This window comes from Bombina bombina, chromosome 1 (genome assembly GCF_027579735.1).
Source record: "Bombina bombina isolate aBomBom1 chromosome 1, aBomBom1.pri, whole genome shotgun sequence".
NCBI classification, from domain to species: domain Eukaryota; kingdom Metazoa; phylum Chordata; class Amphibia; order Anura; family Bombinatoridae; genus Bombina; species Bombina bombina.
In genome coordinates, this window is record NC_069499.1 from 1386454180 (window position 1) to 1386481773 (window position 27594).

Sequence of the window (27594 nt, forward strand, 5' to 3'; positions counted from 1 at the left end):
GCGGCATTCCTGGTTGAATCTCTGGAAGAGAACATTATTCAGCTACTCTGGACGACATTACGGACAGGCTTAGAGTCCTTAAACTAGCTAATTCATTCATTTCGGAGGCCGTAGTACATCTTACTAAACTTACGGCGAAGAATTCAGGATTCGCCATTCAGGGCACGCAGGGCGCTGTGGCTAAAATCCTGGTCCAGCTTGATGTTACTTCTAAGTCTAAATTGCTTAATATACCTTTCAAAGGGCAGACCTTATTCGGGCCCCGGTTTGAAAGAGATTATCGCTGACATTACAGGAGGTAAAGGGCCATGCCCTGCCTCAGGACAAAGCCAAAGCTAAGGCTAGACAGTCTAATTTTCGTTCCTTTCGTAATTTCAAAGCAGGAGCAGCATCAACTTCCTCTTGCACCAAAACAGGAAGGAGCTGTTGCTCGCTACAGACAAAGCTGGAAACATAACCAGTCCTGGAACAAGGGCAAGCAGACCAGGAAACCTGCTGCTGCCCCTAAAACAGCATGAATTGAGGGCCCCCGATCCGGGATCGGATCTAGTGGGGGGCAGACTTTCTCTCTTCGCCCAGGCTTGGGCAAGAGATGTCCAGGATCCCTGGGCGCTAGAGATAATATCTCAGGGATACCTTCTGGACTTCAAATACTCTCCTCCAAGAGAGAGATTTCATCTGTCAAGGTTGTCAACAATCCAGACAAAGAAAGAGGCGTTTCTACGCTGCGTACAAGAGCTCTTGTTAATGGGAGTAATCCATCCAGTTCCACGATCGGAACAGGGACAGGGGTTTTACTCAAAATCTGTTTGTGGTTCCCAAAAAAGAGGGAACTTTCAGACCAATCCTGGACTTAAAGATCCTAAACAAATTCCTAAGAGTTCCATCGTTCAAGATGGAGACTATTCGGACAATTTTACCTATGATCCAAGAGGGTCAGTACATGACCACTGTTAGATTTAAAAGATGCTTACCTTCACATACCGATTCACAAAGATCATTACCGGTACCTAAGGTTTGCCTTCCTAGACAGGCATTACCAGTTTGTGGCTCTTCCATTCGGATTGGCTACAGCTCCAAGAATCTTCACAAAGGTTCTGGGTGCTCTTCTGGCGGTACTAAGACCGCGGGGAATCTCGGTAGCTCCATACCTAGACGACATTCTGATACAAGCTTCAAGCTTTCAAACTGCCAAGTCTCATACAGAGTTAGTACTGGCATTTCTAAGGTCACATGGATGGAAGGTGAACGAAAAGAAAAGTTCACATCGTTCCACTCACAAGAGTTCCCTTCCTGGGGACTCTTATAGATTCTGTAGAAATGAAGATTTACCTGACAGAGGACAGGCTAACAAGACTTCAAAGTGCTTGCCGCACCCTTCATTCCATTCAACACCCGTCAGTGGCTCAATGCATGGAGGTAATCGGCTTAATGGTAGCGGCAATGGACATAGTACCCTTTGCACGCTTACACCTCAGACCACTGCAACTGTGCATGCTAAGTCAGTGGAATGGGGATTACTCAGACTTATCCCCTTCTCTGAATCTGGATCAAGAGACCAGAAATTCTCTTCTATGGTGGCTTTCTCGGCCACATCTGTCCAGGGGGGATGCCATTCAGCAGACCAGACTGGACAATGGTAACAACAGACGCCAGCCTTCTAGGTTGGGGTGCCGTCTGGAATTCTCTGAAGGCTCAGGGACAATGGAGTCAGGAGGGAGAGTCTCCTGCCAATAAACATTCTGGAATTGAGAGCAGTTCTCAATGCCCTCCTGGCTTGGCCCCAGTTGACAACTCGGGGGTTCATCAGGTTTCAGGTCGGACAAACATCACGACTGTAGCTTACATCAACCATCAGGGAGGGACAAGAAGCTCCCTAGCTATGATGGAAGTATCAAAGATAATTCGCTGGGCAGAGTCTCACTCTTGCCACCTGTCAGCAATCCACATCCCGGGAGTGGAGAACTGGGAGGGCGGATTTCTTAAGTCGTCAGACTTTTCATCCGGGGGAGTGGGAACTCCATCCGGAGGTCTTTGCCCAAATACTTCGACGTTGGGGCAAACCAGAGATAGATCTCATGGCGTCTCGACAGAACGCCAAGCTTCCTCGTTACGGGTCCAGATCCAGGGATCCAGGAGCAGTCCTGATAGATGCCCTGACAGCACCTTGGGACTTCAGGATGGCTTACGTGTTTCCACCCTTCCCGATGCTTCCTTGATTGATTGCCAGAATCAAACAAGAGAGAGCATCAGTGATTCTAATAGCACCTGCGTGGCCACGCAGGACTTGGTATGCAGACCTGGTGGACATGTCATCCTGTCCACCTTGGTCTCTACCTCTGAAACAGGACCTTCTGATACAGGGTCCCTTCAAACATCAAAATCTAACTTCTCTGAAGCTGACTGCTTGGAAATTGAACGCTTGATTTTATCAAGACGTGGGTTTTCTGAGTCAGTTATTGATACCTTAATACAGGCTAGGAAACCTGTTACCAGAAAGATTTACCATAAGATATGGCGTAAATACCTATATTGGTGTGAATCCAAAGGTTACTCTTGGAGTAAGGTTAGGATTCCTAGGATATTGTCTTTTCTACAAGAAGGTTTAGAAAAGGGTTTATCTGCTAGTTCATTAAAGGGACAGATCTCAGCTCTGTCCATTCTGTTACACAAACGTCTGTCAGAAGTTCCTGACGTCCAGGCTTTTTGTCAGGCTTTGGCCAGGATTAAGCCTGTGTTTAAAACTGTTGCTCCACCATGGAGTTTAAACCTGGTTCTTAATGTTTTACAGGGCGTTCCGTTTGAACCCCTTCATTCCATTGATATAAAGTTGTTATCTTGGAAAGTTCTATTTTTAATGGCTATTTCCTCGGCTCGAAGAGTCTCTGAATTATCAGCCTTACATTGTGATTCTCCTTTTTTGATTTTTCATTCGGATAAGGTAGTTCTGCGTACTAAACCTGGGTTCTTACCTAAGGTAGTTACTAACAGGAATATCAATCAAGAGATTGTTGTTCCTTCTTTGTGCCCAAATCCTTCTTCGAAGAAGGAACGTCTACTGCACAACCTGGATGTAGTCCATGCTCTAAAATTTTACTTACAGGCAACTAAGGAATTTCGACAAACGTCTTCTCTGTTTGTCGTTTACTCTGGGCAGAGGAGAGGTCAAAAAGCTTCTGCTACCTCTCTTTCTTTTTGGCTTCGTAGCATAATTCGTTTAGCTTATGAGACTGCTGGACAGCAGCCTCCTGAAAGAATTACAGCTCATTCTACTAGAGCTGTGGCTTCCACTTGGGCCTTCAAGAATGAGGCCTCTGTTGAGCAGATTTGCAAGGCTGCAACTTGGTCTTCGCTTCATACTTTTTCCAAATTTTACAAATTTGACACTTTTGCTTCATCAGAGGCTATTTTTGGGAGAAAGGTTCTTCAGGCAGTGGTTCCTTCTATATAAAGAGCCTGCCTATCCCTCCCGTCATCCGTGTACTTTTGCTTTGGTATTGGTATCCCAGAAGTAATGATGACCCGTGGACTGATCACACTTAACAGAAGAAAACATAATTTATGCTTACCTGATAAATTCCTTTCTTCTGTAGTGTGATCAGTCCACGGCCCGCCCTGTTTTTAAGGCAGGTAAATATTTTTTAATTTATACTCCAGTCACCACTTCACCCTTGGCTTTTCCTTTCTCGTTGGTCCTTGGTCGAATGACTGGGAGTGACGTAGAGGGGAGGAGCTATATGCAGCTCTGCTGGGTGAATCCTCTTGCACTTCCTGTTGGGGAGGAGTAATATCCCAGAAGTAATGATGACCCGTGGACTGATCACACTACAGAAGAAAGGAATTTATCAGGTAAGCATAAATTATGTTTTTGGGTTTGATGTCTCTTTAAACACAATGGTTACCATTCACAATACTAAAGCTTTTCCTCCTGTGCTTGCAGCTCTTCCATTATTTTAACCCATTAGGGACTAGATTACAAGTGACGTGCAATCGATAGCGCAGGATGTCTTTTCCTCAGCTCAAAAATATATTCCAATAAAGTTTTTCACTCGTGTTTTTAGTTTTGGAGGAAAAAGAAATTAACAGTGATTTAAAGTGATCCGGTACTAGACTGGGAAGGGCTTAAATGGGTTTATGTATATGTGTGTAAATATGTAGGTGTGCAGTGTTTTAAACTTGTATTTTAGTAGAAAACCATAGTTTAAAAGTTAGTGAAGAACTCCACTATTTGACCCTCAGATTAGCTCTTGAGCCATAGCCTTCATTAGTTTTTCAGCACACCTCAGGGGAAGTCTATTATGTGAAGGATTTAGCACACTAATATTTATGTGCTCCACTTGTAATCTGGGCCTAAAAATGGTAGTTGGTGAAGCTCTACCTCTTCATACTGGGCACTGCCATTTTGATGCACACATATTGTTGCTCCCTGTCACAGATGCGGTTCACATTCACAGATCAGTGACATTGCTGTTTTTTTTGAGGGCTGTACCTTGCACTTCAGTTTAGCTCCCGAGATTGAAGCAAATGTTTTACATTTTGTAGTTTTGATTTTTTTTGCACACCGAAGGGCAACCACAGCTATTGGCTAAGAGGTGGAAATATCACCACATTGAAAAAACGGAGCTGTGCTGTGGGCAGCCGGAGGCGCTTATTCATCTTTTTTTTTATTTTTTTTTTTAAAATGATAAATGATGGTCGCTATTAATTTTAGTGATGGTAAATCCTAGCGTTTTTGAAACGCTAGAATTTATAATCACTTTAATATTCATATCACTACAATCACTGTTGTTGTACTTATTTTTGATAACAGAATTATTCAAGCCCATTGAGTTGAGGGGTTGTATACTACATTACCCATATATATAAGTCACACCTAATAGGTTATTTTTAAAGCTTTGAAATGAAGACTGTAAATGCTAAACAGCATTATAAACCCAATAAAATAATCACACAACACAGAATATATAATCAAACTAAGTTTAAAGGAACACTAAACCCAATTTTTTTTTTCTTTCATGATTCAGATAGAGCATGCAATTCTAAGCAACTTTCTAATTTACTCCTATTATCATTTTTTCTTTGTTCTCCTGCTATCTTTATTTAAAAAGCAGGAATGTGATGCATAGGAGCCAGCCCATTTTTGGTTGAGAACCTAGGTTATGCTTGCTTATTGGTGGGTAAATGTAAGCCTCCAATAAGCAAGCGCTATCCATGGTGCTGAACCTAAAATGGGCTGGCTGCTAAGATTTACATTCCTGCTTTTAAAATAAAGATAGCAAGAGAACAAAGAAAAATTGATAATAGGAGTAAATTAGAAAGTTGCTTAAAATTTCATCTGAATCATGAAAGATAAAATGTGGGTTCAGTGTCCCTTTAATGAACAAAAACATTTTCTAAACAGCATTATAAACCTAATAAAATAATCACACAACACAGAATGTATCATCAAACTAAGTTTAATGAACAAAAACATTTTTTTACTTGCATTTTTCTGCAAACAGTTCTCTGCATTGTTAGCTTGCTAGATAATATCGGCTCTGCAGCTATTCTATGCATTCCAGTCTGGACTGATTTATAGGCACCCTGACCTTCAAGCAGCTGGGCAGGAAGATAAAAGGCTGCTAGATCTTGTTCCTTTGAAAGCTGGTTACACTGATGCCTGCTTGGCTTTCATATCTTTGCTGCAACACAAGCGGACAGCTCCACCTACTGGCCTGTCCTTATTTTAATCAATGCACTGCTTCTCAGTGCTTTTCAATAGCAGTCACATGACTGAATAAAAGGGCGTTATTCTGAAACGGTGCAAAACAAGGGCCACCTGTGTATGTGTATGTATTTATGTATGTACTGTATATATGTGTGTGTATATATATATATATATATAATATATACAGCTTTGGAAAATATTAAGAGACCACAGCAAAATTATCAGTTTCTCTGGTTTTACTATTTATAGGTATGTGTTTGAGTAAAATGAACATTTTTGTTCTATTCTATATTGTTATAGCAGAAGGAAGCAAGCTTGTACGAAGGCTTGATCCATGCATCCTTCACAAAGATATATCTGCCTGATTCCCGCAGTTCATCACAGATCCTCCAACACATTTCTCAGTGGGTGCGAGACACTGTGGCTTGTAGGCCTCTCCAGGTCTCCGTGTATTAGACCATTAGATGAACAGGTGTTGAGCAAAGCTGAAAATTGGATTCATCAGAGAAGATGACCTGGAATTGGGCATATTTATCTTTGTGAAGGACGCTTGAATCAAGCAAAGTACAAGGTTATCCTGGAAGAAAATTTGCTTCCTTCTTCTCTGACAATGTTCCCCAACTCTGATGATTGGTTTTTCTAGAAGGACAATGCTCCATGCCGCAAAGCCAAGTCAATCAAGGTGTGGATGGAGGACCACCAGATCAAGGCCCTGTCAAGACAAACCCCATCTCCAGACCTGAACCCCAGTGAAAACCTTTTAATTCTCAGAATTTGAAATGCACCTGCCTGACTTCTTAAGGCTAACTCTGTTACATACATTGCCCCTACTTGGCTTTATCTGAAAAACAATGCACTTGATACAAACTTTATGACTGTGACTAGCCTTGTTATCTGTGGACTAAAGCTCATATTGGCTCCTCCAAATAAGGCAAATGATGGGTGGAATTTGGCTACTGAAAAATAATTGCAGTAAAATGGATGTCAAATTGTTTTTAAAACAGTAAGACTTGGCTTTAATGTTATATAGCAGCACAACAAATATGTCTTGTAATTACAAGATGTTTACTATCCCTTTAAGAACTGCAGTGCAAAAATCTTCATACAGAAGCATTAAGCACTGTCACTTTTTTAGCACAAGTTACAAGGTTTTGCAAATCAAGAGGAGTCTGGGGATACACCCCATGAAATGCCTTGTGGAATTCATATTCCTGGTCTTTATTGCTGTCACTGTGTTTTTTTTCCATTAGAAAAAGTGTAAAGGGCCCTGTACTCTAATCCAAACATTGACTGTGTAGTGTCGTGCAGGATTAGGTACATTTCACAATACTGATTATGGCGGCATTTCAGCCTCTCTTCAGGGAGTGGAACAATGACAAACCTAGGTAGGCTCATATGCTAATTTCTAAGCCTTTAAAGGCCGCCTCTTATATCAGTGCATTTTGACAGTTTTTCACAGCTAGACAGAGCTAGTTCATGTGTGTCATTTAAATAACATTGTGCTCACTCCTGTAGAGTTATTTATGAGTCAGCGCTGATTGGCTAACATGTAAGTCTTTCAAAAGCAATGAGATAAAAGGGCAGTCTTCAGAGGCTTAGATACAAGGTAATCACAGAGGTAAAATGTATATTAAAACAAAAGTAATTATCTTTTTAAACAACAATTCTGGAGTAGACTGTCCCTTTAAGTAATAGATCATCAAAATATAGTGGTTGTTTTCAGTTTCTGATATTTTTGTGAGAACAGCAGAGATTCTTGGAAATGCAACTATTAATGACAAGCAGGGGTCAAGTTCTACAAAAAAAAAGTGTGGGAACTCACCAAGACTTCCACCCCCTCACAATTTATATTGTTTTACACACACACACTTACATACACACACACTGAATTTATATGTATATAATCTATACATTTTGGTAATGAAAACAAATCAAAACCAATAAAGGGTTGAATGGTTGCCTTTAAATCTGGGACTCCTCCTCTGTCACAGAGTCTCAACCACTTAAGATGCAATAGTCCTATTTCTGCTGAGGGGTGCTAGGGCCGCTGACAGGCTGACATTTAGTGTATTGTAGGAAGTGTTACTTCCCATTATTAGAGGATATCACTATCCCTCTAACCAGAACTGTGCTCTAGCTCCTCCCACCAGCAGCAGCAGTGTTTACTGAAGCATTGCTGTTCTCTGTGCAGAGGGAACTTAGTTAATCCTGCAAAAATAGTGCGTTCCCATGCGTTCCCACTGGACTTGGCCCCTGATAACAAGTGAATTTTAGTGATAGAGTCTTAATGTGGCAGTTTTTTATTAAATGTAAATTGTTCTCTAGTAGAGAGTATTTAATATCAATATGAAGTTTATGGAATTTCCCTTTTATTTCTCTGGATTTTGGAGGAGGTGCTGAAATGAGTTACAAAGAGCACAGAAAGAATAAAGTAAATAAAGTATTGGAGTAAAATATCTTTTCATCCTTCATTATATCATGTTAGTTACATGTGCTGTGTAAAGAGAGTTAATGTGCATAGATTATAGCAGAGTTTTCATCTTGGGTTATTTCTCTATTTGCAGCTAGTTTATTTGTTGCTCAATTTTTTCTGCTACATTAGGAAATCCCCAAAACACCAGATCATGCCCCATCTAGGACATTTTATCTGTATGCAGTAAATACGCTCTCGTCTGCTCGGATGCTGTTGCATAGATGCTATAAGGTAAGACACTAGGGGGGAGACTGTGTGATCTGATTTGGGGAGAAAACTAAGACAGTAGGTTGAGCTATGTGTATGTGCTGCTGGTGGAGGGAACCATAGGAGGACCTTCACAGCTATTCAGGTAGCTAATTGTGAGTTTCTAAACTCTTGTGTCTCCAATTCTCAGACCGTTGCCAACTTGATTGAACGGAGGCTGTACGAGACCAAAGAGAACAAGTGAGTTGTGGCTGATATTTCATTTTTAGGTGACTGAAAATGTAAATGCAGGTTAACCACTTTTTTCAATTGTCACTTCCATTTGACATTGGATTTTTTCCACTGTAAAAAAATAATGATTAGACTGTTGTTCCATTGGTACATTCTCACTTTAAAGGGACATTAAACCCAATTTTTTTGTGATTCAGATAGAGCTTGTGATTTTTAACAATTTTCCAATTTACTTCTATTATCTAATTTATTTATTTTTCTCTTTGTACACTTTGCTGAAAAAGATACCTAGTTAGGCTTGGGAGCTGCTGATTGGTCCCTGCACATATATGCCTAGTAGTAGTGCATTGCTACTTTTTCAATAACGGATACAAAGAGAATGAAGCTAATTAAATAATATAATCAAATTGGAAAGTTGTTCAAAAGTGTATTCCCTATCTGAAACAGGAAAGAAAAAATGTGAGTTTCATGTTCCTTTAACCCTCCCAAATAAAATAAATACGTAACATATGCTTTTATATGTAAGTGATTAAATGACAAGAATCTCCCATATTACACTTTATTCTTTGGCTTGCCCAAAATTACATTTTGTATTTCAGTGAGTTATCTCCTTGATTAACAGTAACATACAAAATGGTGATGTTACCCTATGGTTGCAGGAAACAAGCTCAAAACAGTCATTTTAATCTCTTGGCTCACAGTAATACACACACATATTTAACTAATTGATTGGCAGGCATACAATTACAATAGTGATTTAATTAACCCCTTGATTGCTAGAAACATGCAGCAACGAGTCCAGTCTCTGATTGCAGCCAAGTACCAGGTTTTGTGAGAGAGAAATAGAGAGACACAAACTGATAGTATTTTTATGACTTTGTAGAGTTTTCCAGGATGCAGTGGAATAGGCAATCGTTGATCTTTTTCCAAACATAAGATCCAAACTTTTTTCTTAAAGGGTCAATAAATATTCTGTAAGTGTAGTAATGAGGTTGTTCCCCACCTCTCTCTAGTTATGGGTGCCGCCGCCATGTTGAAATCTCTCACTACATTCTAGTGCTTACCTGTTTGCTCATGTGCAGAAACTCTTCTTCATATACATGCAATGCAATCTTGGTTCCAAAATGGCAGCACCCATTTAGTGTTTAGGGTCCTTTTTAACAGAATCACTGTGTGCATCCGTAACACCCATCTTTCCAACAATATTTCTACTCTATGCAGACGTCTTCTGGAGAAATCCCAGAGGATAGAGGCCATTCTTGCATCTATGCAAGCCACGGGAGCAGAAGAAGCTCAGCTTCAAGAAATTGAAGAGATGATTACTGCACCTGAACGGCAGCAGCTCGAGAACCTGAAAAGAAATGTTAACAAGTGAGTAACTTCTGAAATATTCTTGTGTAATATCATTCAAGTCATAACATCATAAAGGGACCGTAAGTAAGAGATGACGGAAGCTCTGTTTATTCAGAGGACATTGTTTGTGACAAGAGGTCACAATTTGAGGCTGGAGGAAAGGAGATTTAATCTCCAGAAACGTAAACATTTTTTCACTGTAAGAGCAATACAATTTGGGAACTCGTTGCCTAAGGAGGTAGTGAATGCCAATACCTTAGATGCATTTAAAAATGGTTTAGATTAATTTCTGGCTAGAAACAGAATTCAGGGATATGATTGCTTGTGTTAAATGGATCACCTTTTTAATGCGATTTAAATTATGATCAATTGGAGCTTTTATGGTAAATCATGTTGGATCTCTATAGGTTGAGCTTAATGGACTACTATGTTACTATCTTATATAAAGTCAAAATGAAATTTTCATGATTCAGGTAGAACAAGCATTTTAAAACAGCTTCCTGATGTACTTCTCTTGTCAATTTTGCTTAGTTCTCTTGGTATCCTTTCTTAAATAGAGTAATCCGAGGTGAGCTCAGGAGTGTGCACGTGTCCTTGGTCATCTGGCAGCAGTGGTTTCAACAGTGTTTATAAAAATGTTATACATACAAAAACATCTGCCATAGAATGCTACAGACACTCTCTAGCAGCAGAGTTTGCAACTATGTATAACATTGCTACAAACACTGTTGCAAGCACTGCTGCCCGATGGCTAAGGAAACGTGCACACTCCTGAGCTCACCTAGAATTACTTTTTAACAAAGAATACCAAGAGCACTAAGCAAAATTTATAATAGAAGTACATTGGAAAGTTGTTTAAAATTGCTTGTTCTACCTGAATCATTAGCATTTAATTTTGACTTTACTGTCCCTTTTAAAAGGTAAAGTCAAAATGCAACTTTTATGACTTAGATAAAACATAACATTTTAAACAACTTTCTAATTTACTTCTATTATAAAATGTGCTTTGTTCTTTTGGGATCCTTTGTTGATGGAGCAGCAATTCACTACTGGGAGCTAGCTGATGATTGGTGGCTGCACATATATGCCTCTTGTCATTGGCTCACCCGATAGGTTCAGCTTAGTTCCAGCAGTGGATTGCTGCTCCTTCAACAAAGGATTCCAAGAGAATGGAGCAAATTTGATAATAGAAACAATTTGGAAAGATGTTTAAAATTGGATGCGCGTTCTAAATCATTAAAGTAAATGTAAATCTTGATGCTAAAGTGCCCAGTCTTTAAAAATTAGATTAAAAACAGGGGCACTTTAATTCATCAAAATTTACATTTCACTCGTGTTGTGAAAAAAATACTTACCTTTTAAACTTGACAGCAGCTCCAGCTTCCTCCACCCATCGCAAAGCCTCTTCCTGGGTCTAAAATGAGGAATCCGGCTTCCTCCAATAACGGCGTTGAATCAGACACTGATTCCCCCGAGGGGGAAGCCGTGATTGGAGGATGACCGATCCATCATTTCTGACATCAGAAATGGCTTGCGACGACCGGAGGAAGCTGGAGCGGCTGTCAAGTTTAAAAGGTAAGTATTTCTTCACAACGAGTGAAATGTAAATTTTGATGAATTAAAGTGCCCCTGTTTTTAATCAAATTTTTAAAAACCGGGCACTTTAGCATCAAAATTGACATTCACTTTAAATAAAAATGTTTAGTTCTCAGTCCTGACACAGGGTCATGGCGCCATCAAACTCCTATGTCAATGAATTTACTGGCAGCATCATAGCAACAGCCTTAATTTTATAGTGACAACATAAATGATCTGTAGCGTCAATAGTGGCATTTATATAACTGCTAGTGTTATAGGGGATCTTCTGATCATACCTTATCCCCACCGGCAGTAATAAACCATGAATATAAGTTTCCCGATTTGCACTATTAAACCTCCAAGGCCTAAGACTTCCTACATGGGCCCCCCAGTACACTTTCAGACGGCCCTCTCCCAAGTGCTCAAACGCCCCAACTAAACTAAACATTTAAAAATAAAAAAAATATTCCTTAAATTTCCCTATCCTTATTCTAATTTCAGCATTGTCTGTCTGCAGCCTCCTCTAGCTATAGCAGCAGAGTTCCTTACCTGGCCTTATTGACATATAAATTGTATATACACTATATTTTAAGAAAGATATCTTGGATACATGATCTGAATCGAAGTATAAAATATTGTTTTAATTAAAAACGATCATACGCTGAGGACAAATAGTTTTCTTTCTCTCTTTCAGTATTTCTTTTTTCTCTTGTTAAGTGTGTTCAGTCCACGGGTCATCCATTACTTATGGGATATATTCTCCTTCCCAACAGGAAGTTGCAAGAGGATCACCCAAGCAGAGCTGCTATATAGCTCCTCCCCTCACATGTCATACCCAGTCATTCTCTTGCAACCCTCAACATAAGAAGGAGGGTCGCGAGAGGAGTTGGAGTTTTTACTTAATTATTCTTCAATCAAAAGTTTGTTATTTTAAATGGCACCGGAGTGTGCTGTTTTTCTATCTCAGGCAGTACTTGAAGAAGAAACTGCCTGCGTTTTCTATGATCTTAGCAGGCGTAACTAAGATCCACTGGCTGTTCTCGACATTCTGAGGAGTGGGATAACTTCAGAAAATGGGAATAGCATGCGGGGTCCCCCGCAAATGAGGTATGTGCAGTACAATATTTTCTGGGAATGGAATTGACTAAGAAAATACTGCTGTTACCCGTATGATGTAAGTACAGCCTTAAATGCAGTAGTAGTGACTGGTATCAGGCTGATAAATGTATGCACAGTAGAGTTATTTTCTAGGGACTAGAATTTGACTGAGAAAATACTGTTAATACTGAAATAATGCTTAAGCCTTATCTGCAGTGGAAGCGACTGGTAGCAGGCTTAGTGATAACTTTGCATGACATTAAAAGAAGTTTGTTTTTAAAACGTTTACTGGCATGTTATTCGTTTTGTGAGGTACTTTGATGATAAATCCTTTTGGGCATGATTTTTTTCCACATGGCTAACGTTTATTTCTGCATAGAAACCGTTATATCAGGTCTCCCACTGTTGTAAATGAGTGGGAGGGGCCTTTTTTTAACGCCTTGTTGCGCAGTTAAAATTCTAGCACAGTCTTCCTGCTTCTTCCTCCTTGATCCAGGACGTCTCTAGAGAGCTCAGGGGTGTTCAAAATTCGTTTTTGAGGGAGGTAATCAGTCACAGCAGACCTGTGACAGTGTGTTTGACTGTGATAAAAGCGTTAAATCTTAATTTGATATCCGTTTTTGGGTACTGAGGGGTTAATCATCCTTTTGCTAATGGGTGCAATCCTCTGCTAATTTATACATTTAAAGAATTGTTGACTATAACTGAATTAGTTCTTTGTTATTCAGCTGTGTTTTTAAAAGCGCTGCAGCGTTTTTTATATTGCTTGTAAACTTATTGAAAGTAATTTCCAAGCTTGCTAGCTTCATTGCTAGTCTGTTTAAACATGTCTGATACAGAGGAATCTGCTTGTTCATTATGTTTAAAAGCCGATGTGGAGCCCAATAGAAATATGTGTACCAATTGTATTGATATTACTTTGAATAAAAGTCAATCTGTACCGATAAAGAAATTATCACCAGACAACGAGGGGGAAGTTATGCCGTCTAACTCTCCTCACGTGTCAGTACCTTCGTCTCCCGCTCGGGAGGTGCGTGAGATTGAGGCGCCAAGTACATCAAGGCCCTTACAAATCACTTTACATGATATGGCTAATGTTATGAAAGAAGTATTATACAATATGCCCGAGTTAAGAGGCAAGCGCGACAGCTCTGGGTTAAGGACAGAGCGCGCCGATGACACGAGAGCCATGTCTGATACTGCGTCACAATTTGCAGATCATGAGGACGGAGAGCTTCATTCTGTGGGTGACGGTTCTGATTCGGGGAGACCGGATTCAGAAATTTAAAATTTTAAATTTAAGCTTGAGAACCTCCGCGTGTTGCTAGGGGAGGTGTTAGCGGCTCTGAATGATTGTGATACGGTGGCAATCCCAGAGAAATTATGTAGGCTGGATAAATACTATGCGGTACCGGTGTGTACTGACGTTTTTCCTATACCAAAGAGGCTTACAGAGATTATTAGCAAGGAGTGGGATAGACCCGGAGTGCCTTTTTCCCCTCCTCCGATATTTAGAAAAATGTTCCCTATAGACGCCACCACACGAGACTTATGGCAGACGGTCCCTAAGGTGGAGGGAACAGTTTCTACTTTAGCCAAGCGTACCACTATCCCGGTGTAGGATAGCTGTGCTTTCTCAGATCCAATGGATAAAAAATTAGAGGGTTACCTTAAGAAAATGTTTGTTCAACAAGGTTTTATATTACAGCCTCTTGCATGCATTGCGCCTGTCACGGCTGCAGCGGCATTCTGGTTTGAGTCTCTGGAAGAGGCGATTCGCACAGCACCATTGGATGAGTCTTTGAGCAAGCTTAGAACCCGTAAGCTGGCTAATGCGTTTGTTTCGGATGCCGTAGTGCATTTAACCAAACTTACGGCTAAGAATTCCGGATTCGCCATACAGGTGCGCAGAGCGCTATGGCTTAAATCCTGGTCAGCAGATGTAACTTCTAAGTCTAAACTACTGAACATTCCTTTCAAAGGGCAGACCTTATTCGGGCCCGGCTTGAAGGAAATTATTGCTGACATTACTGGAGGTAAGGGCCACACCCTTCCTCAGGACAGGGCCAAATCAAAGGCCAAACAGTCTAATTTTCGTGCCTTTCGTAATTTCAAGGCAGGAGCAGCATCAACTTCCTCCGCTCCAAAACAGGAAGGAACTACTGCTCGTTACAGACAGGGTTGGAAAGGCAACCAGTCATGGAACAAGGGCAAGCAGGCCAGAAAGCCTACTTCCGCCCCTAAGACAGCATGAAGACAGGGCCCGCTTTCCGGAGACGGATCTAGTGGGGGGCAGACTTTCTCTCTTCGCCCAGGCTTGGGCAAGAGATGTGCAGGATCCCTGGACGTTGGAGATTATATCTCAGGGATACCTTCTAGATTTCAAAACTTCTCCTCCACAAGGGAGGTTTCATCTGTCAAGGTTATCAACAAACCTAGTAAAGAAAGAGGCATTTCTACAATGTGTACAAGACCTCTTAGTGATGGGAGTGATCCACCCAGTTCCGCAAACGGAACAGGGGCAAGGGTTTTATTCAAATCTGTTTGTGGTTCCCAAAAAAGAGGGAACCTTCAGACCAATCTTAGACTTAAAGATCTTAAACAAATTCCTAAGGGTTCCTTCGTTCAAGATGGAAACCATCCGGACCATCCTACCCATGATCCAAGAGGGTCAATATATGACCACAGTGGACTTAAAGGATGCCTACCTTCACATACCGATTCACAAAGATCATTATCGGTACCTAAGGTTTGCCTTTCTAGACAGGCATTACCAGTTTGTAGCTCTTCCCTTCGGGTTAGCTACGGCCCCGAGAATTTTTACAAAGGTTCTGGGCTCACTTCTGGCGGTACTAAGACCACGAGGCATAGCGGTGGCTCTGTACCTAGACGACATTCTGATACAAGCGTCAAGTTTTCAAAATGCAAAGTCTCATACAGAGATAGTTCTAGCATTTCTGAGGTCGCATGGGTGGAAAGTGAACGTGGAAAAGAGTTCTCTGTTACCACTCACAAGGGTCCCTTTTCTAGGGACTCTTATAGATTCTGTAGAGATGAAGATTTACCTGACGGAGTCCAGGTTATCAAAGATTCTCAATGCTTGCCGTGTCCTTCACTCCATTCCAAGCCCATCAGTAGCTCAGTGCATGGAAGTAATCGGCTTAATGGTCGCGGCAATGGAAATAGTGCCATTTGCGCGCCTACATCTCAGACCGCTGCAACTATGCATGCTAAGTCAATGGAACGGGGATTACTCAGATCTGTCCCCTTTGCTAAATCTGGACCAGGAGACCAGAGATTCTCTTCTCTGGTGGTTGTCACGGGTTCATCTGGCCAAAGGAATTACTTTTCGCAGACCAGATTGGACGATTGTAACTACTGATGCCAGCCTACTAGGCTGGGGAGCAGTCTGGAACTCCCTGAAGGCTCAGGGATCGTGGACTCAGGAGGAGAAACTCCTCCCGATAAACATTCTAGAATTAAGAGCAATATTCAATGCTCTTCTAGCTTGGCCTCAGTTAGCAACACTGAGGTTCATCAGATTTCAGTCGGACAACATCACGACTGTGGCTTACATCAATCATCAAGGGGGAACCAGGAGTTCCCTAGCGATGTTGGAAGTCTCGAAGATAATTCGCTGGGCAGAGTCTCACTCTTGCCACCTGTCAGCGATCTACATCCCAGGCGTGGAGAACTGGGAGGCGGATTTTCTAAGTCGCCAGACTTTTCATCCGGGGGAGTGGGAACTTCACCCGGAGTTATTTGCTCAACTGATTCGTCGTTGGGGCAAACCGGATCTGGATCTCATGGCATCTCGCCAGAACGCCAAGCTTCCTTGTTACGGATCCAGGTCCAGGGACCCGGGTGCGGTGCTGGTAGATGCACTAGCAGCCCCTTGGGTTTTCAACATAGCTTATGTGTTTCCACCTTTTCCGTTGCTACCTCGAATGATTGTCAGGATCAAACAGGAGAGAGCATCTGTGATTCTTATAGCGCCTGCATGGCCATGCAGGACCTGGTATGCAGACCTAGTGGACATGTCGTCCTGTCCACCATGGTCTCTACCCCTGAGGCAGGACCTTCTAATTCAGGGTCCTTTCAACCATCCAAACCTAATTTCTCTGAGGCTGACTGCTTGGAAATTGAACGCTTGATTCTATCAAAGCGTGGGTTTTCGGATTCGGTTATTGATACATTAATACAGGCTCGGAAACCTGTTACCAGAAAAATTTACCACAAGATATGGCGTAAATATTTATATTGGTGTGAATCCAAGAGTTACTCATGGAGTAAGGTTAGGATTCCTAGGATATTGTCTTTTCTACAAGAGGGTTTAGAAAAGGGCTTATCCGCTAGTTCACTAAAGGGACAGATTTCTGCTCTGTCTATTCTTTTACACAAGCGTCTGGCAGAGAATCCAGACGTCCAGGCTTTTTGTCAGGCTTTGGCTAGGATTAAGCCTGTGTTTAAAACTGTTGCTCCTCCTTGGAGCTTAAACTTGGTTCTTAAAGTTCTTCAGGGTGTTCCGTTTGAACCCCTTCATTCCATTGATATTAAACTTTTATCTTGGAAAGTTCTGTTTTTGATGGCTATTTCCTCGGCTCGAAGAGTCTCTGAGTTATCTGCCTTACATTGCGATTCCCCTTATCTGATCTTTCATTCAGACAAGGTAGTCCTGCGTACTAAACCTGGGTTTTTACCTAAGGTTGTTTCTAACAGGAATATCAATCAAGAGATTGTTGTTCCATCATTATGTCCTAATCCTTCTTCAAAGAAGGAACGTCTTTTGCATAATCTAGTAGTTCTACTTACAGGCAACTAAAGATTTTCGGCAAACTTCTTCTCTGTTTGTCGTTTACTCTGGACAGAGGAGAGGTCAAAAGGCTTCGGCTACCTCTCTCTCTTTTTGGCTTCGTAGCATAATACGTTTAGCCTATGAGACTGCTGGACAGCAGCCTCCTGAAAGAATTTCAGCTCATTCCACTAGAGCTGTGGCTTCCACCTGGGCCTTTAAGAATGAGGCCTCTGTTGAACAGATTTGCAAGGCTGCAACTTGGTCTTCACTTCATACTTTTTCCAAATTTTCCAAATTTGACCCTTTTGCTTCTTCGGAGGCTGTTTTTGGGAGAAAGGTTCTACAGGCAGTGGTTCCTTCTGTTTAATGTTCCTGCCTTGTCCCTCCCATCATCCGTGTACTTTAGCTTTGGTATTTGTATCCCATAAGTAATGGATGACCCGTGGACTGAACACACTTAACAAGAGAAAACATAATTTATGCTTACCTGATAAATTTATTTCTCTTGTAGTGTGTTCAGTCCACGGCCCGGCCCTGTCTTTTTTGAGGCAGGTTCTAAATTTTAAATTATAACTCCAGTCACCACTGCACCCTATAGTTTCTCCTTTCTCGTCTTGTTTCGGTCGAATGACTGGATATGACATGTGAGGGGAGGAGCTATATAGCAGCTCTGCTTGGGTGATCCTCTTGCAACTTCCTGTTGGGAAGGAGAATATATCCCATAAGTAATGGATGACCCGTGGACTGAACACACTACAAGAGAAATAAATTTATCAGGTAAGCATAAATTATGTTTCTCCTGTTAAGTGTAGTCAGTCCACGGGTCATCCATTACTTATGGGATTATAACTCCTCCCTAACAGGAAGTGCAAGAGGATCACCCAAGCAGAGCTGCTATATAGGCTCCTCCCCTCTACGTCATACCCAGTCATTCTCTTGCACCTAACTAATAGATAGGATGTGTGAGAGGACTGTGGTTATTAAACTTAGTTTTTTATTTCTTCAATCAAAAGTTTGTTATTTTAAACGGCACCGGAGTGTGTTGTTTTTTCTCAGGCAGTATTAGAAGAAGAATCTACCTGAGTTTGTGTATGATCTTAGCGGACGTAACTAAGATCCATTTGCTGTTCTCGGCCATTCTGAGGAGCGAGGTAACTTCAGAACAGGGGACAGCGGGCAGGGTTCACCTGCAAAGAGGTATGTTGCAGTATATTATTTTCTAAGGAATGGAATTGACTGAGAAAATACTGCTAATACCGATATAATGTAAGTACAGCCTTAAATGCAGTAGTAGCAACTGGTATCAGGCTGATATGTATGTATGTTGGCACTGAAGTATTTCTGGGGAATGGCACTTCACTAAGAAAATACTGTATACATATAACTTATAGCCTTTCTGCAGTGAAAGCGACTGGCAACAGGCTTTTTAATAACATTTCATATATTTATATTTAAAACGTTTACTGGCATGTTAATCGTTTTCTCTCTGAGGTACTTGGTGAAAAATTTTATGGGCATTATTTTCCACTTGGCTGTCGTTTGTTTTGAATAAAATCAGTTCACTGAGCTTCCCCACTGTTGTATTATGAGTGGGAGGGGCCTATTTTGGCGCTTTACTGCGCAGTAGAAATTCAGTCACAAGTCTTCCTTGTTCTCCCTGCATGATCCAGGACGTCTCTACAGAGCTCAGGGGTCTCCAAAACTAGTTTGAGGGAGGTAATCACTCACAGCAGACCTGTGAGACTGTGCTTTGACTGTGATAAAAACGTATATATTTTTATTTGTTATCCGTTTTTTTGGTATTAAGGGGTTAATCATCCATTTGCTAGTAGGTGCAATCCTTTGCTAAATTAATGCATTTCATGTGAAAATTTGGTTGCTATAACTAATCCGGTTCATTGTTATCTCAACTGTGACAGTTTTTGTGTGCTTCTTAAAGGCACAGTAACGTTTTTTATATTGCTTGTAAATTCATTTGAAAAGTATTTTCCAAGCTTGCTAGTCTAATTGCTAGTTTGTTTAAACATGTCTGACACAGAGGAATCTCTTTGTGCAATATGTTCAAAGGCCAATGTGGAGCCCAATAGAAATGTATGTACTAATTGTATTGATGCTACTTTAAATAAAAGCCAATCTGTACATGTTAAGAAAAATTCACCAGACAACGAGGGGGAAGTTATGCCGACTAACTTTCCTCACGTGTCAGTACCTGCATCTCCCGCTCAGGAGGTGCGTGATATTGTGGCGCCAAGTACATCAGGGCGGCCATTACAAATCACTTTGCAAGACATGGCTAATGTTATGACTGAAGTTTTATCTAAATTGCCAGAACTTAGGGGTAAACTTGACCACTCTGGGGTGAGAACAGAGTGCGCTGATAATACTAGGGCCATGTCTGATACTGCGTCACAATTTGCAGAACATGAAGACGGAGAGCTTCATTCTGTGGGTGACGGATCTGATCCAAATAAACTGGATTCAGACATTTCAAATTTTAAATTTAAGCTTGAGAACCTCCGTGTGTTACTAGGGGAGGTGTTAGCGGCTCTGAATGATTGTAACACGGTTGCAATCCCAGAGAAAATATGTAGGCTTGATAAATATTTTGCGGTACCAACGTGTACTGACGTTTTTCCTATACCTAAAAGACTTACAGAAATTGTTAACAAGGAGTGGGATAGACCCGGTGTGCCTTTCTCACCCCCTCCTATATTTAGAAAAATGTTTCCAATAGACTCCACCACACGGGACTTATGGCAGACGGTCCCTAAGGTGGAGGGAGCAGTTTCTACTTTAGCTAAGCGTACCACTATCCCGGTGGTGGATAGCTGTGCCTTTTCAGATCCAATGGATAAAAAGTTAGATGGTTACCTTAAGAAAATGTTTGTTCAACAAGGTTTTATATTGCAACCCCTTGCATGCATTGCGCCTGTCACGGCTGCGGCGGCATTCTGGTTTGAGTCTCTGGAGGAGACCATTAGCTCAGCTACGCTGGATGAGATTACAGACAAGCTTAGAGTCCTTAAGCTAGCTAATTCATTTATTTCGGATGCCGTAGTACATTTAACTAAACTTACGGCTAAGAACTCCGGATTCGCCATTCAGGCGCGCAGATCGCTGTGGCTTAAATCATGGTCAGCTGATGTGACTTCTAAATCTAAATTGCTTAACATACCTTTCAAGGGGGAGACACTATTCGGGCCCGGTTTGAAAGAAATTATCGCTGACATTACTGGAGGTAAGGGCCATGCCCTGCCTCAAGACAGAGCCAAACCAAGGGCTAGACAGTCTAATTTTCGTGCCTTTCGTAACTTCAAGGCAGGAGCAGCATCAACTTCCTCCGCTCCAAAACAGGAAGGAACCGTTGCTCGCTACAGACAGGGCTGGAAGCCTAACCAGACCTGGAACAAGGGCAAGCAGGCCAGAAAACCTGCTGCTGCCCCTAAGACAGCATGAAGTGAGGGCCCCCTATCCGGAAGCGGATCTAGTGGGGGGCAGACTTTCTCTCTTCGCCCAGGCTTGGGCAAGAGATGTCCAGGATCCCTGGGCATTAGAGATCATATCTCAGGGATATCTTCTGGACTTCAAAGCTTCTCCCCCAAAAGGGAGATTTCATCTTTCAAGGTTGTCAACAAACCAGATAAAGAAAGAGGCGTTTCTACGCTGTGTACAAGATCTTTTACTAATGGGAGTGATCCACCCGGTTCCACGGTCGGAACACGGACAAGGGTTTTACTCAAATCTGTTTGTGGTTCCCAAGAAAGAGGGAACCTTCAGACCAATCTTGGATTTAAAGATCCTAAACAAATTCCTAAGAGTTCCATCGTTCAAAATGGAAACTATTCGGACAATATTACCCATGATCCAAAAGGGTCAGTACATGACCACAGTGGATTTAAAGGATGCCTACCTTCACATACCGATTCACAAAGATCATTACCGGTACCTAAGGTTTGCCTTCCTGGACAGGCATTACCAGTTTGTAGCTCTTCCCTTCGGGTTAGCTACTGCTCCAAGAATCTTCACAAAGGTTCTGGGTTCTCTTCTGGCGGTACTAAGACCGCGAGGAATATCGGTAGCTCCGTACCTAGACGACATTCTGATACAAGCGTCAAGTTTCCAAACTGCCAAGTCTCATACAGAGTTAGTACTGGCATTTCTAAGGTCACATGGGTGGAAGGTGAACGAAGAAAAGAGTTCTCTTTTGCCACTCACAAGAGTTCCCTTCTTAGGGACTCTTATAGATTCTGTAGAAATGAAAATTTACCTGACAGAGGACAGGTTAATAAAACTCCTAAATGCTTGCCGTGTCCTTCATTCCATTCCACACCCGTCAGTGGCTCAATGCATGGAGGTAATCGGCTTAATGGTAGAAGCAATGGACATAGTACCCTTTGCACGCCTGCATCTCAGACCACTGCAATTGTGCATGCTAAGTCAGTGGAATGGGGATTACTCAGATTTGTCCCCTATGCTGAATCTGGATCAAGAGACCAGAAATTCTCTTCTATGGTGGCTCTCTCGGCCACATCTGTCCAAGGGGATGCCCTTCAGCAGACCAGATTGGACGATTGTAACAACAGACGCCAGCCTGCTAGGTTGGGGCGCTGTCTGGAATTCCCTGAAGACTCAGGGATCATGGACTCAGGAGGAGAGTCTCCTTCCCATAAACATTCTGGAATTAAGAGCAGTTTTCAATGCCCTTCTGGCTTGGCCTCAGTTAGCAACTCTGAGGTTCATCAGGTTTCAGTCGGACAACATCACGACTGTGGCTTACATCAACCATCAGGGAGGGACAAGGAGTTCCCTAGCGATGATGGAAGTCTCAAAGATAATTCACTGGGCAGAGTCTCACTCTTGCCACCTATCAGCGATCCACATCCCAGGCGTGGAGAACTGGGAGGCGGATTTTCTAAGTCGCCAGACTTTTCATCCGGGGGAGTGGGAACTTCATCCGGAGGTCTTTGCCCAAATACTTCGGCGTTGGGGCAAACCAGATCTGGATCTCATGGCGTCTCGCCAGAACGCCAAGCTTCCTTGTTACGGGTCCAGGTCCAGGGACCCGGGAGCGGTTCTGATAGATGCTCTGACAGCACCTTGGGCCTTCAACATGGCTTATGTGTTTCCACCCTTCCCGATGCTTCCTCGATTGATTGCCAGGATCAAACAGGAGAGAGCATCGGTGATTCTAATAGCGCCTGCGTGGCCACGCAGGACCTGGTATGCAGATCTAGTGGACATGTCATCCTGTCCACCTTGGTCTCTGCCTCTGAGACAGGACCTGCTGATTCAGGGTCCTTTCAAACATCAAAATCTAATTTCTCTGAAGCTGACTGCATGGAGATTGAACGCTTGATTTTATCAAAGCGTGGATTTTCGGAGTCAGTAATTGATACCTTAATACAGGCTAGGAAACCTGTTACCAGGAAAATTTACCATAAAATATGGCGTAAATACTTACATTGGTGCGAATCCAAGAGTTACTCATGGAGTAAGGTTAGGATTCCTAGGATATTGTCTTTTCTACAAGAAGGTTTAGAAAAGGGTTTATCTGCTAGTTCCTTAAAGGGACAGATCTCAGCTCTGTCCATCCTTTTACACAAACGTCTGTCAGAGGTTCCAGACGTTCAGGCTTTTTGTCGGGCTTTGGCCAGGATTAAGCCTGTGTTTAAAACTGTTGCTCCGCCATGGAGCTTAAACTTAGTTCTTAACGTTTTACAGGGTGTTCCGTTTGAACCCCTTCATTCCATTGATATCAAACTGTTATCTTGGAAAGTTCTGTTTTTAATGGCTATTTCCTCGGCTCGAAGAGTCTCTGAGTTATCGGCCTTACATTGTGATTCTCCTTATCTGATTTTTCATTCAGACAAGGTAGTTCTGCGTACTAAACCTGGGTTCTTACCTAAGGTAGTCACTAATAGGAATATCAATCAAGAGATTGTTGTTCCATCATTGTCTCCTAACCCTTCTTCAAAGAAGGAACGACTTCTACACAATCTGGATGTAGTCCGTGCCCTGAAATTTTATTTACAGGCAACTAAAGATTTTCGCCAAACTTCTTCCCTGTTTGTCGTTTATTCTGGACAAAGGAGAGGTCAAAAAGCTTCTGCTACCTCTCTCTCTTTCTGGCTTCGTAGCATAATACGTTTAGCCTATGAGACTGCTGGACAGCAGCCTCCTGAAAGAATTACAGCTCATTCTACGAGAGCTGTGGCTTCCACTTGGGCCTTTAAAAATGAGGCCTCTGTTGAACAGATTTGCAAGCCTGCAACTTGGTCTTCACTTCACATTTTTTCCAAATTTTACAAATTTGACACTTTTGCTTCTTCGGAGGCTGTTTTTGGGAGAAAGGTTCTTCAGGCAGTGGTTCCTTCCGTGTAGAGATCCTGCCTGTCCCTCCCGTCATCCGTGTACTTTTAGCTTTGGTATTGGTATCCCATAAGTAATGGATGACCCGTGGACTGACTACACTTAACAGCAGAAAACAAAATTTATGCTTACCTGATAAATTCCTTTCTCCTGTAGTGTAGTCAGTCCACGGCCCGCCCTGTTTTTATGGCAGGTCTAAATTTTAAATTAAACTCCAGTCACCACTGCACCCTATAGTTTCTCCTTTCTCGTTTGGTTCGGTCGAATGACTGGGTATGACGTAGAGGGGAGGAGCTATATAGCAGCTCTGCTTGGGTGATCCTCTTGCACTTCCTGTTAGGGAGGAGTTATAATCCCATAAGTAATGGATGACCCGTGGACTGACTACACTACAGGAGAAAGGAATTTATCAGGTAAGCATAAATTTAGTTTTTTTTAATCAGGGGTTGAAAAAGCTGAGGTACTATTCTAATTAATTTATAAAACACTTTAAGCAGATTTCTTTGGTGAACCTATTAAACTGACTGTAAGTTCCGATTTTTTGATAGTCATCAAAACACACTTTTCTTTTTATTAATATATTTATTTTTTTATGTAGATTGGATGCCAGTGAAATTCAAGTGGACGAGACCATTTTTATTTTGGAATCTTACATCAACAGCACACAGACCAAAATCTGACAGGAGATACCAGAGCTTCAGAAAGCCTTTACTACACCTTCTGTCTCACATATTGTGGACTAAGGGGCGCAAAAAATAAAGAAAATAGATAATTAGCCAGAGTCTTATATGGATTAAGAGGAACTAAAGTGCTGAGACGAAGCAGATGTGTAACACCATAAAAATATCATCCTAGAAATCTCAAATACTTGAGGTATTGGGGTCAAATCTATATATTTTTTAAAAAGTGGTTAAACCAAAGGCTTTTTTGCAAACATGACAACAGTTCAGAATCTTCTCCCACTGGGGTTACAATTTGTAACAAACATTTCTTCTAATAATGTGTTGCAGGTACACAGGAATTAATCTCTAGGTATATTATGATGAGAACTAAGAAATAAACCACCTCATGGGATTCCTGTACCATTTGGAGCCTTCTCTGTCTACAAAAGATAAGGCTTAGTAAATTAAATACCATCTCAGGGATTGCTCTGGCTCCAAGCTGATGCAATTATTATCTACAGACCCTTTACAAACAAAGATCCCTCTCTTAATCGTGCAGAATTAGCTTCTTCCACCACAAAAAATGTATGTGGTTGAATAATCAAAAGTTTTACCTCCACACAAAAAATATGATGTGCTTTCAATGTTATTTTAATACAGTAAGATCAATCTAATTAAAAATATTAAAATAGCCTTAAAAGAAAAGCACGTCCTAGATACTTGTCACAACAGAAGCTTTATACTTTCTCTCAGCTCTGGCGTTAATTTTTACTACTCTCGTGGCATGCCTTGACCAGACCACAGCAGAAAAACAGCTGTATACCAATGACTGCAGCAATGTACGTTTTGAAAGCCAACTTTGTTGTGAAGAAGAGCAGAGACTGTGAGCAGCAGTGACAGAAAGTGATGTTGAACCTGAACTGCTAGGGGTCCCTGCGTGGGCCCTAAACATAACACTGGCACATTTTTCTTTTTTTTTTTTGTCTTTTTTTTTTGTCTTCAGGTCTGGACTTTAAAAGACTGCAGCAAGTCAGACAATGTACCCAAAAATCTAACTACACAAATTATTAGTAGTTCCATTGGCTTATATGGTTCCATATTTGAGCCCTATTGGGGACCTTTAACCTTTTTAATAATCACAGAGAAATACCTTACAACTTTGGTATCATATTGGGCAGACAAAGGTTTTCAGTATAACACTGTTTGAACATATTTATTAAATGTATTATTATTTGACTAAAAACAATAGAAATTAAATGGCAACAATCGTTAATGCCTTTTTTATGTTCTCATTTAAATGTATAAGATGCATTCAATTTCTTGGTTTATTACCTCACTTAATGAAAAACAGAGACTGTTTGCAAGGAAACCTGTATCATGAATATACTGTACATTATTAGAGGTGAATTCTTCATTTAGAATAAAGTTGTTGAAATCTTTGAGGTAAACATTTCTAATGGGTTAAATGCTCTTTGTTATTTACACAATTCCCGTTAAATTCATACAGTTTGACAAATCAGTATTCTATAGTATTGAAATTATTAAACCATTAAGGTTAAACAGTGAGACTACACTGCCCAGCAGCACCTGTAAACCACATGGAGGTATCAGAAATATAGCCCTTCAATCATAGGCCCAGATCAGAGCTAGCCCTTCAGCCACATAGCAACCTAAGACTTCAGCTTAGACCACTTGACTCGCAAACTCTGCTACAACAGATTAGAACCCTGTGCAAGCAGCCCCTCTGTCAGCCATATGTCCACAACAGATCAGACCCCAAGCCTTGCAGCCCCTCTGTCAGCCATATGTCCACAACAGATCAGACCCCTAGCCTTGCAGCCCCTCTGTCAGCCATATGTCCACAACAGATCAGACCCCTAGCCTTGCAGCCCCTCTGTCAGCCATATGTCCACAACAGATCAGACCCCAAGCCTTGCAGCCCCTCTGTCAGCCATATGTCCACAACAGATCAGACCCCTAGCCTTGCAGCCCCTCTGTTAGCCATATGTCCACAACAGATCAGACCCCTAGCCTTGCAGCCCCTCTGTCAGCCATATGTCCACAACAGATCAGACCCCTAGCCTTGCAGCCCCTCTGCCTGCCATATGTACTCAATAGATTTGAGCTCTAGCCTTACAGCCCATCTGTCAGCCATATGTCCACAACAGATTAGACCCCTAGCCTTGCAGCCCATCTGTCAGCCATATGTCCACAACAGATTAGACCCCTAGCCTTGCAGCCCCTCTGTCAGCCATATGTACACATCAGACCCCTAGCCTTGCAGCCCCTCTGTCAGCCATATATCCACATCAGATCAGACCCCTAGCCTTGCAGCCCCTCTGTCAGCCATATATCCACATCAGATCAGACCCCTAGCCTTGCAGCCCCTCTGTCAGCCATATATCCACATCAGATCAGACCCCTAGCCTTGCAGCCCCTCTGTTAGCCATATGTTCACATCAGATCAGACCCCTAGCCTTGCAGCCCCTCTGTCTGCCATATGAGCACAACACATGAGACCCCTAGCCTTGCAGCCCCTCTGTTAGCCATATGTCCGCAACACATCAGACCCCTAGCCTTTCAGCCCCTCTGTTAGCCATATGTCCACATCAGATCAGACCCCTAGCCTTGCAGCCCCTCTGTTAGCCATATGTCCACATCAGATCAGACCCCTAGCCTTGCAGCCCCTCTGTCAGCCATATGTCCACAACACATTAGACCCCTAGCCTTGCAGCCCCTCTGTCAGCCATATGTCCACAACAGATCAGACCCCTAGCCTTGCAGCCCCTCTGTCAGCCATATGTCCACAACAGATCAGACCCCTAGCCTTGCAGCCCCTCTGTTAGCCATATGTCCACAACAGATCAGACCCCTAGCCTTGCAGCCCCTCTGTCATCCATATGTCCACAACAGATCAGACCCCTAGCCTTGCAGCCCCTCTGTCAGCCATATGTCCACAACAGATCAGACCCCTAGCCTTGCAGCCCCTCTGCCTGCCATATGTACTCAATAGATTTGAGCTCTAGCCTTGCAGCCCCCCTGTCAGCCATATGTACACATCAGACCCCTAGCCTTGCAGCCCCTCTGTCAGCCATATATCCACATCAGATCAGACCCCTAG

General features: G+C 42.1%; 1 protein-coding gene across 1 annotated transcript in view; it reads left to right on the forward strand.

The window, feature by feature from the left end:
- Positions 1-25921, forward strand: part of POLR3C (RNA polymerase III subunit C) — a 97263-nt gene extending 71342 nt beyond the window's left edge. Inside the window, 4 exon segments of the mRNA XM_053704496.1 lie at positions 8310-8411; positions 8578-8627; positions 9840-9989; positions 24410-25921. Of these exon segments, the coding sequence (XP_053560471.1) occupies positions 8310-8411; positions 8578-8627; positions 9840-9989; positions 24410-24491 (384 nt within the window). The 3' untranslated portion in view covers positions 24492-25921.
- Positions 25922-27594: the final 1673 nt, after the last annotated feature.